This window comes from Dermacentor andersoni, chromosome 1 (assembly GCF_023375885.2).
Source record: "Dermacentor andersoni chromosome 1, qqDerAnde1_hic_scaffold, whole genome shotgun sequence".
NCBI classification, from domain to species: domain Eukaryota; kingdom Metazoa; phylum Arthropoda; class Arachnida; order Ixodida; family Ixodidae; genus Dermacentor; species Dermacentor andersoni.
Window position 1 is genome coordinate 269046149 of NC_092814.1, and position 18938 is coordinate 269065086.

An 18938-nucleotide genomic window follows, 5' to 3' on the forward strand; every position below is an offset into this window, starting at 1 on the left:
CCATTCGATTTAATTGAACTGCTCTAGATTTCCAGTAAGATAAAAGTACGAGCACGGGGTCATATGCTCATACAGGTACCAAATACATCAGCTTTTCTACTTATTCATCAGCATCAGCCTTTTATGCCTGTGTGGCCAGAGGCACACGCCCACAACAGTGGCACCGGTCACAGTTTAAGAGATCATCGCTTCATATACATCTAAGGATCCTCAGCAAAAACAGTATGCGCAGGAAGTCGTTGCAGCCGTTCAGTAGTTCTCATAAGATGGACTTGTGTTTTCCCCTTAAAATAAAACAAAATTGTTTATTTTTTTCAACCAAGAACACTAGTTTGTTTTTGCTCAAATTTTGCAGCAAGGTCTCATGTTATTGTCCAAATAGTTCAATATAACTTTTGGCATTGTTACCTGCCGTGTGTGTTTAAAAAAGAACTGCGAATTTATCTTCGCCTGCGCTCTTCGCAGTGAGCGATATTCAAAACATGGCCGCTATGTGACTTTCAGAGTCTGCAGATTCTCTTTTTCGGATCGTCTAAACTAGTTTAGAAAGACGTAGAGGAGCAAATGGCTTGCAAATGGCTTGCAAATCTATACGGTGGGCATGAAAGTGAACGCGACCCAATGCTTGAAAGAAGTAGTAACCAAGAGGCTGTTGTATGACGCTTTATTACACCATTAGAACACAATGTGATAGCATGATTTGCGGTACATTGCTGTGCACTTGCGGCGCTTTTTTTCCTGCTGACCTTTTAAGCGCACGGTGATTTTGAGGGAAAAAAAGTGGCGCACAGCCAAGTTATACCTTTCGCCTGTAAAAGTGGGCAACAAAAATAGTACCAGTCTTGGCTTCTGGTAACTCTGTTTTCTTGAACCAGTGTCCTTTACAACGTCGCGCACAAAGAAAAGCAACAGCAACAGGAGCGGCAGAAAGAGAAAGAAAGGAAAGCTGAAATGAAAGCGTCTTGACAAATTCATTTGAACGGCAATATTTCGTACCGCCACTGCGTGGTACTTCTGGTCCTTTGGTCGTGTACATTATTGTTCTTTTTTTAAACAATCAAAGTAGTCAACGTGCGTTTGTTTCTCTTTGTCACCTCGCCGATACAGTATTAATTATGAGAACACTTATCGACAGCGCCCACACGGTCAAATTTACAATGTACAGAAACCATGTACACCCTAGCAGGTGTGACCACTGAGACGCACCTGCTGACGTTCGGTTCCCGACTCTGACGTCTCAAATAAGCTCTCTGTTGCAAAACATACGAGCGCGTTTCACAAAATAAAGAAGCAATACTTTCACTCGCGCAACTTCTACTCTGTTCGCTAAAGTTGGCGGCGGGCTCCACTTTGATACCGAGAGTCCGCGCGTTGCTGTGCGACTCTCGCTCCAATATTCGCTCCGAAGTGCACACACAAAAACTATGGCCTCTGAGAATATATTTCGCGCCGTGTTCTTTGCGCCCTGACGCTCCACCGGTATTCGGCCAGGCATCCTGCACGCCTCAGAGGAGTGAGCGGCTGTATGACTAGATAGGGGCTCGTGCAGTATAAGGTGACCATGGCGCCAAACACCCGGGTTGTAATTTGAACATTAGGCGCCATCTTGACGTCCGCAAAACTCTTTTCCTCGGGTTCTCGAAGCTCTCTCTCCACTCAACAGGGTTGAGCACAGCGCCTCCCCTCGACCCCCAAAAAACAGTACGCTTCTCAAGGGTACCGTGGAGCGGCAATAAATAGCAGTGACCACTTCTGTCGATGAGCGGTGCTGCGATCCACTTCGTCGTAAAACCCCTTAAACTTCGTGAAGTAGTGCCACGCTTTGAAGAATGCCGCCTCCTCCTCGCGCGCTCTGGCTGAGGCCGACGCCGCGTCGCTATTGGCCTAATAGCATCACGTGGGCCCTCGCGCCGTGCATCAGCGCCATTTTTGCTCGAGAAGCGTCTACGGAGTGGCGAGGAGTGCATGTTGGCGCCGTTGCTACGCTCGAGCAGTGTAGGCGGCGCCACGGTCGAGAGGGAGCGTGAAAGAGAGGAGAAACGAGGAGGAGTGAAGGCAGAGGAGGAGAGTTTCGCTACTTTACGAAGTTTAAGAGGCTTTACTTCGTCGAGTCGAAGAGGAGGGCTGCGAGTGGAGGAACGTGTCAGATTCGCTTTCCTTTTCATCTTCCGGGGTGAAATGCCAAATGCAACACGAACTGTTGCAACCATGGGAAATACGTTTTTGCAGCCGATATTTTTCGGCCGTGCACACAAAAATAGGAGGGAAATGACTGTTGATGGTCGGAAGCGCACGGAAGACATTTTTAACTCTTTTTTTTCCTTTTGCTTCAGTCTGACGGGAAAGAAGACACAAGCAGGTTACCTTACATGAGCGCGGCAACAACGTAGCAAAGTGTTAACAAAGAACATAGGCGCAGCAATAAGTTCTGAATAGGTTTTGGTCCTGATGGGTGATCGGACGCGCTTTACCTCAGGCGCAGAGAGTACATTATGCAGGTCACTTCAGGACGGAATGAAGCATTGCTTTTTGTACTTCCTTACGTTTCTTATTTTAAATGCCACCAGTTTCGTTATGTGAAGACGTTGCCATGTTACAAGGGCGTGCTACCCTTTCCAGCGTCGCGGATTCAAATAGCAAATAAGCATAGGCTGAGGAAGTAAAATAGAATGCTCTTGCGCTTGCCGAAAAGCGCACTGTGGTTTTTCGCGGGCCAAAGATGATACGACTACCTTCTAACAACACCTAAAATATTCGAGCACAGTGAGGAGTACAATCTGCCTATTTCTTTTTTATTCTCTCTCTCTCTCATTCACGCTCATGACCAGCTCCTTATTCGCGTAAAAGAGGTATGTTCTACCTGATGCTGCTCTTACGGTATGGTACATGCCCACTAGGAACAGTAAATATATCCAGCAACGTAACCAGTGCCAATCTACCGCGTCCGAAGGTGACGCTACGTGATTATCTACAAGTCTTCTCGATAGCGGTTTGGTGTGTGCGTAGTTAGGAAAAGAAAGATTTCAATTGAAATGTTTCAAGCGGTTCAAAAACAGTCAGGAAAATCACAGAAAAAATTGTACGCACGCATAAAAAATCTTGGTATAGAACATATCTTCAAGATGGCATGCTGTACGCTCTGCGCTGCAGCGTACAGCATATTATTATGAGTTGGTCGCATCTCCTATTCTACCATATTTCGTTTTCTTTTATTTTTTTTTGCGCCTGTCTCTAGTCTTGTGCTTAAAGCGAGGGAAAAAATAAAAAGCTCTGCGTGCTACTCGAGATGAGTGTCTATAGCCTGACACTAACACGCTATCAGTTTATTTGATGTGGCGAAACAACAGCGCGACGTTGAAGCACGATGTTTGTAACGGGGCTGACTACGTCCCGTAGGCAAGCTCAAATTATTTTGCGTCTCTCACCTTCACCAGATCTACTCTGTCTCTCTCTATCATCTTTGGTGAAGCAGTCCATAAAAGCGCTGTGCGGCGTATAATATTGCTAGGTGCTTACACTTTCTTCCAGACGGCTACATACGCCTATACACCTTGCTTGGATAAAGTGGCGGAGATAATTGGGCAGTGAGTAAGTAGGGTTATTACCTGTGCCTCTCTTACTGTCCGAAACAGTGACGTTTTTGTATTTCGTATATCCTTCTCGTTTGCGTTTCTTGAATTGAACGACATTTAAGTTGAATCGTTGGCATCCTCTTGTACCGACAGTTTTCTACCCGCGGTGTTAGAAGATACACACAGAGAAAACAAAGACGTCAAGTTTGAACGCCGTCGAGGCACTCAGCCGGCGCATAGTATTAATGCTCATCTCCCCATTCTCCTTTTTCAAACACGAACACGTGCTATACACACCGAGTCTGCGTCTCAGGGCACAATACCACAGTGGTGCGTTGCGTAGCGTGACGAACCTCAACCACCAAACGTATATCATAGTGAGGTGTATACCAAGATCACACGTCACAACCAATACGCATCAGAAATTCTGCGTCGTTTACTTTGTTTTAGCGTTTATTCCGTGCATGAACTGTTACAGCCGGTGTTCACTACGATACGCACATTCAGGCAGGTGTGGCTTTATTTATTTTTTTATTACTATTGTTGTCGCCTCGCGTAAACACATTCGCCTTTCAGGGAGAACGCGATGTGGGCGATGAATATTACCGCGGTAACTATTGCACAGAGTGTCCCACGCCTTTTCAATCCGCAAGGCGCTCATGCAGAGCGCCGAACTGGCTTGATGAAAAGAAAGTTGCTCGTTGTCGCCGAAGTGCGACGGTTATGGAAGCGCCTGCATCCGCGCCATTCCCACGCGAAGAACGCATTCTTGCTCGGGGGATTAAAGAGAGGAGCAATCGATGTGACATCGCCTGCTGTGAATCTCCAATATCTCTTTCCTTTAGTTATCGCGTTTCCCGCAGCAACGAGAGCATGCCCGGGATCTCTTCAACGCTGTCTTCCCAAGATCGCGATTCGCCGCAGCGAGAAAACATCCATCGACGGCGTAGTGATCACCGAGCTGATCGTTTGACTCGCCTGAAAACCACTGGCGCTGGTGCAAAATGACTGCTCACAAACTATTGTGCCGCATACAACGTTCTCCTCTTCAGTTACTCGTGCACGAGCTAGCGCAGTTTCAACCATCTGTCTGCCAGTTCTTTTCTTTCTAGGCAAAGCTAACACTTTGATGAATGACGGCCTAAATGAGCGTTGATTTTTCGTCTAAGTGTTGTGCATGCGATTTTCTGGCTACCGAGAGTGGCATTATTCTGCAAATGTCGTACGGTGGTCTTTTCGCACAGCCTAAATTATACGCAGACGCACTATCTTCTCGAATAATACTTGATGCAATTCAGTAGTGGCATGCAGTGCGTAATCTCTGACGTCTAATGTGTTCGAGCCGAATTTCCGTATGTCGTGTGAAAAAGAAATCGCTATTTCTGAAAAAAAAAAAAAGGTAGAAAAGGTAAAATTTAAAGCAACGTAAAAAACAGGATTGTGCTTGCGTTACGCAAGACAAATGAAACGCAGGAGCGTTAAACGTAACCGACAATACGCTCTCACGAATCGATAGGTACAGAACCATTCTTGATTTAAGTTGCCGCATGGTGAATATTCTCTCTCGCAAGCATCCAACAACACATTTGAAATGACACATAAAGAAAAAAAAAGCTGGCTCTTTCATTCACTAAGGCGCGGAAGTTTCATGAGATCCCTTCCAAACAAGTATTACAAATAGTCTCGCGCATTCTGTCCTCCTCTACGCAGAGCAAGTATGGCACAATTTCTCCCACTGAAACACTCTTTAAAGTTATCCTCTCCTCCCTTACATCAGCAAACATTACCAATATGAGACATAGAATGAAGCATTCGCAAATTAACACTTTCAGTAAACACAGAAACACAAGTGAGTGACCGTATTGTTTTCAGCATGTAGCACAGTTGCAAGCATCCGATGCCTTCTTCATGAATGTATGTGACAAAGACCCCCGAACCCACCCCCTCGACCTGATTTTTTTTTTTTTGATGAAATAGAACGCAGACTAAACTTCGTTTAAATAAGTTCATATGACGCGCGTACATATTGCCTCCTTTGAATTGGAGAGCGACTAACCACAAAGGAACACACGAAGGACTTACATGCTACAAGATACGACGCGGTATACCCGCGTTTACACGGGGTCGGGTTCGCGGCTTCTAGTAGCAGGCCGCGGCAGGCGTCATCCACGCTAAGCGTAGTGTATCATTGTGATTTGCAGAAGCATGATTGAAGCCGCACTAGTGCGATGTGAGCATAAAGTGAAAGCTGGCGCGGACCACACAGTCCGTCGCCTTCGAAACCAACAGAGCTAGAACAATAGCGAAACACGGCTTGCGTACGTTCTCTGCATTTGCATCTACAATCGGCTGCTTTGCCACACAGGAACGTGCTGCGTTCTATGAACACTGAGAAAAGCAAATAACCACAAACTATGCACACTATGTACAAGCTTAGTAATGACAGCGTGGAGTGCTATCAACGGGCTGCGAGTGCTTCGTGGGCAACGGAAGATCTGAGGGTTCCAGCCTACCTTTTCTACGCAGGTTGTTCCGTCTACTAAACTAGCTGCAAGTTGTGTTACCTGCAAGTATTGTCAATTATTATGCCAACTTCATAAGTTCTAAAGAAAAAAATTAACTTCCTGTATTTCTACTCTTTCCTGAGACATATGAATGCATACATATCTGCTGAAGCAGCCATGGAACTATATCTCGGTATCACTTTCTGAACAATGAAGGCTCCTCTTTGCGACACGTGATGAATACACTGTTTAAGTTCAGTCCAATGAGCCTATCAAGGCTTTCGCTAAGATCGCCGATGACGGCTACCTGACGACCTAAACACTTTTCACTTGTCTTCGTGGCAGTGTGGCATTAGAGCCATTTGCTCAAAAGTTCGAAACTACTTGTCCATGAGTATTTGTAGCGACCCTGCAACATTCAAAAGGCTTGCACCTCCCAGATCTTCGCTCACGATCATACGAGCAATAAAGCTTTTGACAAATGCGACTCCACTACACAAAACGCATTTCAATGTGAACTGCTACGCTCACACAGCAATATTGTTTGCCTTAACTTGCAACGCACGCTGCGCATTGGTGCCACAGACGAAGTTTTGGGAAAGCCAGCCTTGATCGCTACACCGCAGCGAGCAAGTGTGTTGTATGCAGAGGCTGCACCTTGCAGCAACGGTGTCGCGGCATGTGACAGTGGCAGAGCTCAACAAGAGGGCGACCGTGCGCAGCGCCAGAGAATTTGCGCTCAACAGGACGAATCAGGAAGGGACAACACGGAGCACTGCACCTATGCATAGTGAACTTATCTGAAAGGACAACTCGGTTGAAAATATGGGTGCAGCTGGCGTTGTGGCAGTTGCCACAACGATGACTTCACTCGTAACCAGCTAAACATAAGAAAGGGTTCATTGCCACCATGGGGTAGTCTCGCAGGTGAATACAACCCAGCTGAGACGACCGAAGCGACGAAGAACGCTCGTTTCTCTGCAAGCACTGGCAAGTAATTAGTCTATGGTTCTACACTAAGGATTCGTTCGTTCTCACATCGGTTATTCGGGCTCTTCGCTTGCCGAACAGGGGAAGGCCGGGACCGCAATATCGTCACAGCACAAGAATGTGTTTCCAGTGTCCTAAAGCTTAACGTCTGACACCGGAAGCACTGAAAAAAGAAATAGCGGCAGTTTTCAGGCAAGATTGTTCCCTTCGGGCAGATAGTCCCAGCCGCGAGACTTAGCATGTAGTTCTGAAGCCTCTACTGAAATCCAAATATGCATTTTAGAATATCTGCAACAAGAATGGTATAATGCACGCAAACCTTTAGTTTCACCGGGATGTTTAGCTTTAAGATTTCTTCTGCTGGTATAAATTATTATAGAATAGGGGCAATAGTCCTTCGGCCATTGGTAAGCGCCGTTCTGACAGCACTCGTGTGAGCTTTCGTACCACCACGGCGTCGTGTCCTGATGCCCATGTGATTTCGTGATTCGGCTTGGGCGTCGGGAGACATGACAGTTTGATGCAGTCACTTCTCATGTGCGCCCAACACAAATGATATCATCGCGCAGCCTATGCTGAGTGACTAATCTGACATTGAAGATTTTGGCTACCTATGACAACGTTGCTTTCGTTTCGCGCGGCGACGACTCCGCTGTAAGGTACCCTCTAATGTGCTGCTTACGATGCTTCAAAGCAGTGCGTCAGCTCGCACAACATCGCGTCTGAGCTCAGCATTCCCTGTAAGTTGGGCGACACCTGACTGACTAGTTCGTTGCTTGCATTGATCCGATTTATCCCGTTTGCTTTGAGCTGTCACTGGTAAATGACAGCACCAATGCAACAAATAAAACCGGAAGAAATCATCGAGGAACGCACAGAAGCAGAACAATGGGCGCTCAAACGTCAAGCCGAGTAATGTGTACACAGTGTCCACAACTATAGATGAGCGCCATGCCTGTTCTCTTGCACAAGGGGCGTCGCCAAGTGCAGCGTGTCATTTTACCTCCCCAAGATGCACAGCCTCAAGCCTCGCGACAATTTACACCCGGCAACAAGACGCACTACAGACCCCGCCCGCACTTGACCACGCGTGGTCCGGCCAAGTTGGCAGGGCCTCCGCGAAGCCACCCGTAACATCTTCGTTTGGGTCCAGACGAAAAGAGCACGTTCCCGCGTGGCGTTGCACGCCTTCGAGACCGCGAAGTAGTTCTCCCGTTGACACCGCCGCACCGTGGGGTAGGCAGCTGACGTGTCGTCGCTCACCACACGACGCCGCGACGCACCAGGCCATGATGGCATGCCACGGCAACGTCGTGGCACGTGTTGCTCTGGCACGCCACGAAGCGGCCGTCTGGTTCGCGGCGCACGTGCACTGTCCCGCAGTGGAGGACGCGTGTGCTGCATGTGGTGGGGGCCGTCGTGACGCAGTTTTACTTGAACAGGCGCAGCAGCAGCAACGGCGGCACCACCATGAGCAACGAGGAGGCGGTCGAAGGCCGACGGGCGCCGTTGCAGCCGTCCTTGTCGCAGCTGCAGTACTTCATGAGCACGCTGAAGGTGCCGGCGCGGCGCATGCACTCGGAGCCCTGCTTGTCGTCCTTGAGCCATCCGCAGTCGCGCACGGTGCGGAAGTCGCTGTACACTGCAAGTAAAGCACAGCCTCGGAAATTGCACAAGACGAAACAAACCAGCAAAAGTGGATCGCAAAAGAGACAATGTAAATTTAATGCCAGAAGCTTGAAGGTTGCAATGATAGCTGCCCGCACAATACTGCCAGAACCTATCCTTGGTGCTGCTAGCACCATCCTGCCAGTGCTACCACTGTGTTACGCTTACAATTGCATTTTTCTCAGTATTCTTTCCGCACCTCTGGATCAACCTTTGATGAATCGATTCCGCCAGCATCAAAGTTCTGCTTAACTTTGTTGTTCTGCTTTAGAAAGGCGGCCAAGCCGCAGGACTATAGCATGCCGAAAATTTCACTGCTACCCTGATTAACTCCCACTCACTAGGTCATGTTCTGCCATAGGATGGAATGCGCCGAGCAAGTGGCGTAAGAACTCGAGGCGCCCAGCGCACTTCCGTGAAGTGCACGGTGGCTGCAGACGTGCGGTTCCCCACCTTTCTGGACGATCTTTCGGCACACTTGCGCCCGGGTTCCCGGGGGAAGGTGATCCTTGACGCGCATGTCGCAGTTGACGAGATCCGAGGTGATGTTGTTGAACGGGTCGGCGCAGTTGGGGTCGTAGGCCGAGTTGCAACGCCAACAGTAGATGGCCCAGCCTGGACACAGTATGAGAGAACACGCTCCATTGAGGGCAAGGGGTCTAATACATCCGCTTCATTTTTACCACTTCTTTGTAGCACACAAATTCCGAACGAGAAGGAGCTTTACCGCTCTTTTTTAATGCCATAAATTCGGTTATTTTTTTTATTGCTTTTAAGCAATCGAAGGTGGGTTAAGCAACACTAATAAGATTTTGGGGGCCCGTAAACCCGTGCCTAATTCTACAGTATGCATACTCTCTCAGAATCATACAAGAAAACACCCATATACTTTTTCTCGGGGCAGGCATATTATTTCTGTTTCTTCATACCATAGATGGCATTGCCGAAGGCACTTTTGAAAAAATCATTTCACAGGAGTATTGTGATGGCGCTTGTTCCCACCAGAAAAGCAGCCAGCTTTTTTGCAGTGATGTGATAATAGCGATGTTCGCGAGGTTCGGCGGGAGTTAAGTGTTCATATGTTTGCCACTTGATTAGGTTTGCGCATACTGATGTGCAGTGATGGTGGAATTTCATGATCACAGTGCTGCATTCATCGGACTTTGGCTGTTTATTTGTTATAACTGCGGAAGCTGTTCCTAGGCCAGATTGGGACAATGATTAATACATAGGAGTTCGATTAAATGTAAGACGAGTTTCGCCAACAAAACATGGACGAGTGAGCGATATATGTGTCTCGAATTTTAGCACGTTCAATAGTTGCAAGGAGCGATGAACAGGTAACTCGATGTGGTGATGAATACTGCTTATGACTTAGAGGCCACAATGAAACAGTATTTTACAACCACCGCTTCTTACTGAGTTCTCATGGGGAACACTCATCGCAAGCCAAGATCAATATCTCTAGCCGGAATTTCTTGATCCGGAACATCGCTGCGGTATGGAGGAAATAAAGCTAGAAGGAAACTTTGTGCTCTGTGAATGGGATTCTTACATTCCACCTAAGCTTTCAAACGTGCTTCCATTTATGCGCACTTTGCTTTTCTGTCACCGGAAGAAGGTCAATATGGGTCTTTCTATTCGAATCAGAAGGGAAATTGGTGTCATTGCGGCCCACTCATTTTCGTGGGCCAGTCCTATGGCAGAACAATAAAGCGAAAACTATGACACCCGTGACCGCCTATGAGCGACCGTAGAGGTTTCGCCAGAATTACCCACTGACTCGCTGATGCTTTTGGGGGCGAGTTTATTTATCGTAATTTGCGGCAAAATGGTATATGGCGTCCCCTGGTGAACGCTAAACTTTAATAACTGAAAGAAAGTGGCGTGGTGATCCACAGAACATCGAGATGATGCATTGTTGTGCTGAAGGAATGTTCACTCTCTCTTTGAAGAAAATCCTGTAGGCTTTGCTTTTGTACACATCTAAACAGGCTACAAACAAAATTGGCAGACCTGGGCAACACTGCTGCCCGCACGATTTTAAGAGTATAGCGGAGACTTCCACGCAAACGCAACCAGCTGTGTAACGCTAATATTCGTATCTGCTACTGATATCGTTTGCAACGCGTCAGTGATAGACTCTTAAAATCAACTAGGGTGGTTGCTTGGGCTAGTTGGTAATTCATGGTAAAAACAACGTACAGCGTCAAGGACAACGGCTGCGAGAGACGACAAACACTGCGTTGGCTTCCAACAATATCGTATTCATATTGTAGGAAGTCGGCGCATGCGTGTTTGTCGTCTCTCGCAGTCCTTGTCCTTGGCGTTGTACCTTGTTTTTAGCTTAAAATCATTCACAAGCTTTTTCTATCGACCGCTCAATAGCATGATTTCAATTATAAAACTCGAAGCAGTGTTGTCAAGAGGCTATCCTTTCGTTTTTCTTTCTTTCTTAATTATTTCCCTGTCGAGTGCTCTTTGCCGGCGTATAAGAAGACATCCCCGCAAATGTTGTTTCGTCCCAAACACTTCATTGTACAGTATTTCGCAAGGCTACCAGCTGCTTTCCAATTGACACCTCGGTCAAGTGAACAGTTTCGGCACCGAATGCACAAAGTGCCACGCAATGCAAAGTGCGTGTTAGGACTACGCGCGAAACGGTATGCGATCGTGTGCGTGCTCCTTCACCTATAGTGTTATTCAACACCTGCATTCGAATAATGTTCGAACTGTACGTATGCGTGTATTACATGCACCAGCTTAGCCGTGCGGTACGTGCGTTTGAAATGTGCGTAACATATAGGTAAGGAAGTGACTATATATATATATAATATATATATATATATATATATATATATATATATATATATATATATATATATATATATATATATATATATATATAGTCGCAACACAATATAGTGACTGGTCAACAGCAGCCGATAAAGAAAGTGTGTAAATAAAGCGCCTCTTCCCGTTCGTGTTTCGTGGCGCTGCGCAAAATCATATTGCTCATGACTGCGAGGTTCTCGACTGGACTCGCTGAAATTTTTTGTTTCTTTTGTCATTGTTTTTAGTATTGCTGCATTATTAAAATTTCGTCTCTGCTTGCACCTTTTCTGTCGAAGGCACCGTAATTCCGTCTTCGAACGCGTAGGTGCCGGCGACACTGGTACTGCCAGTAGTGGCACTGGCAAAACAGTGAGAGCGCCGAAGGCACACCACGAAGCAGAAAACCTTATGCTACTTGCGCCCCAGTGACAACACCCCCTCCTCCCAACCCCTCAATTACTGATTAGCGCAGCTCTGTAAACGTACCACGCGATGGAAAAAAAATGGTCACTTCACTTCGCCTGTCTGTCCCCCGACGTCACTAAAACCGCGAAAATTCCCCACCTGACATGACGTGTACACGCCGATTGTGCCACCGATACCCTCTTCACTTCGACGTGCTCCTCGCCTCTTGTCAACCAATTAGATAACTAAAGCCTGTCAAGATATGCAATGCCATTCGCTTTCGAAGCAAACAAAAGTGGCCTCCTGTAAAAGAGGAGAGCGTTTGATTTGCCTGTTCAAATAACGCTGCTGTCACCGCCCGATGCTTGCGTCTGCAGTTACGTAAATTTTACGTCAGGAGATAGGAATAAAAACAGGTTGGACTAGTTTTACGTTATAGGGCCCTAGGATACATTACTGATGGCAAAATACGTTCGGTTCAACTTCCATACAGACTTTCACTATTTAACTATTTGTTAAAGTGTTATAGACGTTTAGTTTGGACAACCAGCCCAGCACGACAATAAAAGGACACCAACGGCTTGCGCATTGTCAGACACGATGTCGCAACGATGCGTTTCGACATCATTTATGCAACGGTAAAAAGAGGTCACGCATCAGCTTTGTTCTCGGGACCTCTTTCTATATACATATTCATGCGCAATGTACTTAACTTATCTCGTTTGAATAAACTGAAGCTGGAAAAGAAAAGAAGAAAAAAAAAGCGCGTTGTGGTCAGTTACCATAACCCGCCTGCGTCTCACCATAAGATTACGTTCCGATGGTTACCTTATACGGCGAGAAGGATGCGTGAAAGTGCTAGCGGGCGCTCACTGCGTGCCTAGTTCCTCGTGGCAGTTATTTCCTTAATGTTATTGACGTAAGAGCTCAATCGGCGCTGTCGCGTGGCCGGCAGGAAAAGTCGACTCCAGTCACGTGCACTGGTCACCAAGACATACGGGTCGAAGCGGAGAGCGCATGGAAGCCTGGCACCATAGGCGCAGCCTGCGCGGCTCTCGTACAAGTACGCAGCTCCGCTACCATAACCAAATCGTAGCAAAAAAATAAGTCACGCTGATTTGCTGCTGGATAGCTGCGTCACTAATAAATTATTATAATGTAGTATGCGCCTAGAATGCAGAGAAGACAAGAGCCGTTTATAGGAGGGCTACGGGGCGCTTGCAACGGCCGTCTGTGCCATTGCTGCAGAGACGGTGCCAGTTCCGAATAATGAATACCGGCACGCCCAGGAAAACGTTACGGACGTTAGCCCTTGCAATACTACATGGTCCCGACTTTTAAACGTGATGGCGACGTCGTATTTGATTTAGTCCTAGATCATCTATGTCGAGATGAAACGGAACAGAAAAAAAAAACACTACTAAAAAAAAACAGACTCTATTCAGGAGCACGACCATGCGGTGAGTTTATCCGCCACTTGGGGCGCGCTTAGCGTGTACCATTCCACATGAATGACCTCTTCCCGTCTTTCCTTGTCGGCTTGAGTGGATGTCTCGATAAGTCCCTCCGCGTAATAAAGAACGAATACCTCTATCCAACCTGCGTATTATAACCACGCGCAAAAGGCCGTCCTTCGCCGTCTTTCCAGTCGCTCCCATTTGCCTGCTTCCGTTCGGTTCGTGCTATACTTCCTTCGTCTCCACAACCCTCCTCCCCCGCGCTCTGACTCATCATCTCCTTCCTAACGCGATTTCGGGCTCCTTTTTATTGGCTTCCCTCGCGGCACTCTCGGATCAGCCCCGCCGGGCGCGTCTTCGCCGCGCTCCGCTCCTCCGCTCTCTCGGTCTGTGCACGACGCTACCGCCTCCTCCTCCTCCTCTTATACTATATGCCGCGCACCCACGGGTTGCGCCTCGCAACACTGCGGACGGCACTTTTTGCCCGAGCCGAGTTAATTAGGAAACGCGCAGGGGCCAACATGTCGAGTGAGAGGTGCTCGTGGAAGTGTGTGTGCGAGGGAATCCACTCGCAGCCCTGAAACACGCGCCCGGCACATCCAACTTCGAGCCCCCCTCCCCATTCGGTAGCTCCCTCAACGGCGTTCTCGGTTTGGCGGACAGCCTTATTGCAGCGAAATTGTTGGCCACGACAGAAAAACGGTGAAAGCGTGAGTCAGTCGTAATGATGGGTTCGTCGTCAATCGTCATTCGAGCGAAAAGTAGATATTACTATTCTTTCCTGGATGGATGAACACCTCAGATGGACAAGAGGTTCTCGTGTAAGGCCAACGAAAACACAAAGCGTGCATTTTTCTTCTTGCACGTATTTGTCAAAATTGCTGAAATTTTATTTTTTCACTTTAGCACCCTAATGAAGCTTATACTCCCCCCCTTACACACACGCATTGCAGTTCACTTTGCTGGTAGAATTTGCGCAAAACTAGTGACTTATATACGGGAAAATATGTGCAAATATGGAGGCGGGGGGAGGGATGGAAGAGCAGGTGATCACTATTCTCGACGGCGAGTTTTGTCGCTCTTCCAATGGAAAACAGCTAGTACTGCCTTTACTTCTTTGGAAAGCACTTCCTTACTCCATCACTACGCCTTCGATTGCGAAGGTTATGGTTTACCGTAAACCAGCGCCGTTCTACTCAGCGTTATGTTTTCTTTTTCTAATGCGAAAGTTCACTTATAGCATGCATAATCGCGGTATATTTATCTTATTCTATTATTATTTTCAGTATGGACTGGCCCACAGGGATCATGACCTCAATCCTTAACCTCTATGTCTGAAACTCCGCGTTTCATGGCAGCGAAGGAAGGGAAATAGTCATACTTCCGTTGACTTAGCAGTTTACTATACCATGTGTTTCAGAGGCAACGTCTTCGTTGAAACCAGTGGTATTATGTATTTATCTAAAAGCGCTGTCTGATATGTAGTGAGCCTACCTATGCAAGAACTAGTTATTTGTGGTACAATCACCCCGGTTGATGCCTTTCAACATCATATTTATTATGTGGCATTCTACAAAATAAAATTTTAAAAACTGACTCGCCGTCCCGGCCCTGCGAAAGTGAATACCTAGTGAAGCTGTTGCAAAACCCCCACTACAACTGCTGACGGGGGTATGCAATGCTTTATTGATGGTTGGAATGCTTGTTTTGAGCTTGCTTTATATTGAAACGTAAAGCAAGCTGAAAACGTATTGAAACGTATGCTGTTCTGTGTGTTGTATGGGTGATTTCAATCAATGTATGCACTGTTCGCTACGCTTTGCTGAGTGCTTGTAGCCTCTGCATTACGAGGGGGATGAGCCATTAAATTTTTGCTTGGCTAGGGGGGTATGAGCCACTGCTGATGTTTTTGTTCACGGACCGACACGAAAAACTTGGAGGACGCTCAAGCTTCGCCTTCGAGAGTGGAACGCGACAGCATCCAGAGATCCCTGACTACTTCTCGCGCTTCCCGGCAACTGCAGCTTATGTAACCGTAACGGTTACCGGAAAACGCTGGCGACGAACGCTATGCACGAAGGCGAGATTTCTGGTAGAAACGCGGCCTCTTGCGAGGGCCGATCTCGGAGGTTGTGCGCAGCCGCGCCAAATTTCACATGGCAGCTGGGAAAGAGGTTTGTGTTTGAGTTTCCGCGTAAGATAATTATGTTTTCTCGTATATTCAAATTGCAAACCGACGCTGTATGTTGTGTGTAAGTCGTACTTTACGAAGTTTCTGGTGAGTTTTACTCATTTTACTTTCAGAGGTTCAATTAGTTCAGTAACGCCCATGCGCCACGTGTAAGGCCTGCGTGGTTCGATATGCGTGGTTCGGGATGATTTTTCTCTCACGGACAACGCCGCCGACGCCGACACCGAATTTTCTGCAGCACGGGGCCCTTAACGATATCGCGTTAAAATGCCGACCACTGAGAGGCTAATAGCTTTGCTGTAAAACAAAAGTGTATATGCCCCATTTCCATCAACTCAAGAAGCTAATATATCCGGCACACTATCGAACGTGCTTACAGGTTTATCCACAGCAGACAAAGCAACATTCATACAAGATACATCTTCACCTAATAGTATCGGAAATTGTCTGTAAGCAGAGCAACACAAGTTCTAGGAACGGGGAGAAGTTCATAACAGGATTTGATTTAATGAAATCAAGTACACTACGCTAGCGTTTAATAATATATATACATATTTAGCAGTAGCAAAAAGTTCAACAAGCAATTGAACTAGACGTGTAAGGTAATTTGTAAGACATCTTGAAATATGTGGCTTGGCCAAATTTGCATGAGAAAAGAAGCACTCTCTCTCACTGAGTCAGATTATTAAACGTTTATTCTCTCTCTCTCAACTTGTAGATTATTTGAACTTCCAAGTTATTCAAATTATGACATCGACATGCGCTTTCTTGTTCACCTATTTAAGAGATGAGCGAATCAGCATGACAACAAAAGAAAGGAGACTTGGAGAAAGGAGATCATGCCGTCATTCGAAGTTGTCCCGAGATGGTTTACCTGCAAAACGAATTCGCTATGCCAGGGCGCGGTTTAATCATGCGCAGTAGTGAAGCGATGGGTCGCAGATTTCAACCGCAACCCCACAGGCATTTCCGACGAACCCCGTCCAGGGCCACCGGTGACAGTGACCTTAACAGCGACAGATTCGTGCGAGGAACAAGACGGCTTTTAACTGTGGCAGTGTGTATTACAGCCTGAGAACCCACGGGGAAGTTGTGCTGCACTGCAGGCAGGCTATGTTAAAAAAAGTCCTACACTTTGGTGATCCTGTGTAATCGCTTTTACAGGCAGGCTCGCTTCTTCTCGGACCGCCCTAACGTATACGTGCAAGCGCTTCTTGACGAGCTGCGCCTCGCACTTACACGAGCCTGACTGCAATCAGTGTTCGCCTTGGGCGTTTTCTTTACCGTCTCAGTAATGACACGCACCTTAGCGGAAGTGCCCTGAAGTGATCTTCAAGGCTCGTTACAGCTAGCATGGCGTAAGCATACAACTTGAAAGGTCACCGGAGGAACATTTCTGCGAGCGGCGTATTTACAAAAAGTATGATGGACAAAACAAGAACAGAACAGCGATAAAGTGAAAAAGGAAACATGTCAGGCTATTATGCTTCTCTTTCTTTCTTTTTTTTTTTCTCCACGGTTGTGCGACACGAGTCACATAGGGAGTTTGCAGACTTTTGTTTGCTAGTGACAGTAATTTTCAAGAGCTTTCGCGTGGTAGCGATTCTGGCTTTTCGCCGCTTACTTATACAAGTTGTCTTACTTTTTCGCGTTTAATAATTTGGCCTTATAAATTACGGTGACTTATAAAGTTTGCCATATTAGTGTCCATATTGACATTTATAGATAAGGATAAATTTGTGCCAGTGTTACGTAATTAATACGCTTTTTTAATATTATTATTATCGTACTACTCGAATGACTAATGCATTGAAACAGTTGGAAGCCCTTCTTCGACATTATCCAGCCGGACGATGAAGTTAAGAGTAAAGAAGATTTTGCGTGAGTTACGCCAACAATCATTTAACCTTTCCAGGCCAGCTGAATTCGAAACTGACTAAAAGAACATGCTCCGGCCGCCTTTCATCATGGTGACAGCGTCACCACAGGCGCGGTCTGGTGAGTCGATACCTTGTCACGTGTTTTTGTTTTGTTTTTTCTCTATCTTTTCTTTTTCTTGCGGAGGCAGCGCAGCACATGAATATCGCTGCTACAACAAATGTACGCCATCATTCCGCTATGCACCGCTTCTGCGCCCCAGCAACGTTTTCGGCTGTCAATGTCAGCCATCATCGGTATCAAAATGCTACGCTGCTTGGCATCACAACACAATTAATAAAACCGGAGGCAAAAAGATAATATGGGCTGGCTGCAAGGTATCGGCTCACGTGGTCATGTCAGTGGTGACGATGGCAGTATGGCGGAAGGGGAAGCGCGCCGAGATTGATCTTTTCTTTTTCCCAGTCAAGGGGAAAAATTGTTTGAGTAGCTCCCACAACTTCTCAATTCAAAACTTCCCGTCGGCCGGCTAGATAATGTCAAGAATTGCCTTCCAACCTACCGAATGCGTTTTCCATGTAAGAAAAATTGCAAGAAATGTTGTCACAGCTATGTTAATTACGTACATAACCATAAGGCTTGTGCTCTACTCATCTAAAGGCTGCCAATCCTAACTTTTAATTGGTAAACATAAGGACATCGTCAGTTACATTGTCGTAATGTTGAAATTTCCGCAGACAAAACAAAATACGGTAGAAGACAGAGACTTGCTAAGTGTTGAATTTGACGATCACATGTACGCACGATTTTAGTACGAAAAAAAAAGCAAAAAGAAAGCTGTGCGAGTATGATGTTCAAAACTGATCAGTGGGCACTGGCTCTCGTATCTCTTATCGTATCTCGTATCGTCGCATTTCTTTCTTTCTTCTTTTTTTTTGCGGATTGACATCTAATTTTGCGCTTGTTTTCTTCTGTAGACAATTTGTTCATGACGATGTCGCTGCAGGACCGCATCGTTTGTACTCTGCTTGTATACTTGCCGCCGAAAACACCAGACAAAGCAGTGGGAAGTTAAACTACCCAGTGACGCAAATGCCTACTGAATTAACTATTAAATAATGATCACGCATGCACTTCACTTCGGAGCAGTTCGAAATCACGACGCTTTGTTGTCGTCGTCGTCGTCGTCGTCGTCGTCGTTGTTGTTGTTGTTGTTGTTGTTGTTGTTGTTGTTGTTGTTGTAATGGTCTCTATTTAGGTAATGGTCTCTATTTGCGCGTAATCGGCTTAAAAGAAGGCCTTAAAGCTGGCTTCTTCACATTACTAAAACTTTTGCGGAGAAGCCTTCTTTGTTCATTCTCGATCCACTCTCGAGTAAATCGATCAAAAAAGGGCGCATCAGCAAGGATGCGCATCCGTCAAACATTTGCCACTGCTT

The 18938-nt window shown here is 46.5% G+C and overlaps 1 protein-coding gene across 1 annotated transcript in view; it reads right to left on the minus strand.

Moving 5' to 3' along the window:
- Positions 1 to 650: 650 nt before the first annotated feature.
- The window catches only part of LOC126547766 (UPAR/Ly6 domain-containing protein crok-like), a 63418-nt gene continuing 45130 nt past the window's right edge, over positions 651 to 18938 (minus strand). The window contains exons 2-3 of the mRNA XM_050195744.3: positions 9188 to 9349; positions 651 to 8708 (exon numbers count right to left, since the gene is read on the minus strand). Of these exons, the coding sequence (XP_050051701.1) occupies positions 8497 to 8708; positions 9188 to 9349 (374 nt within the window). The 3' untranslated portion in view covers positions 651 to 8496. The remainder of the gene's footprint in view (positions 8709 to 9187; positions 9350 to 18938) is intronic.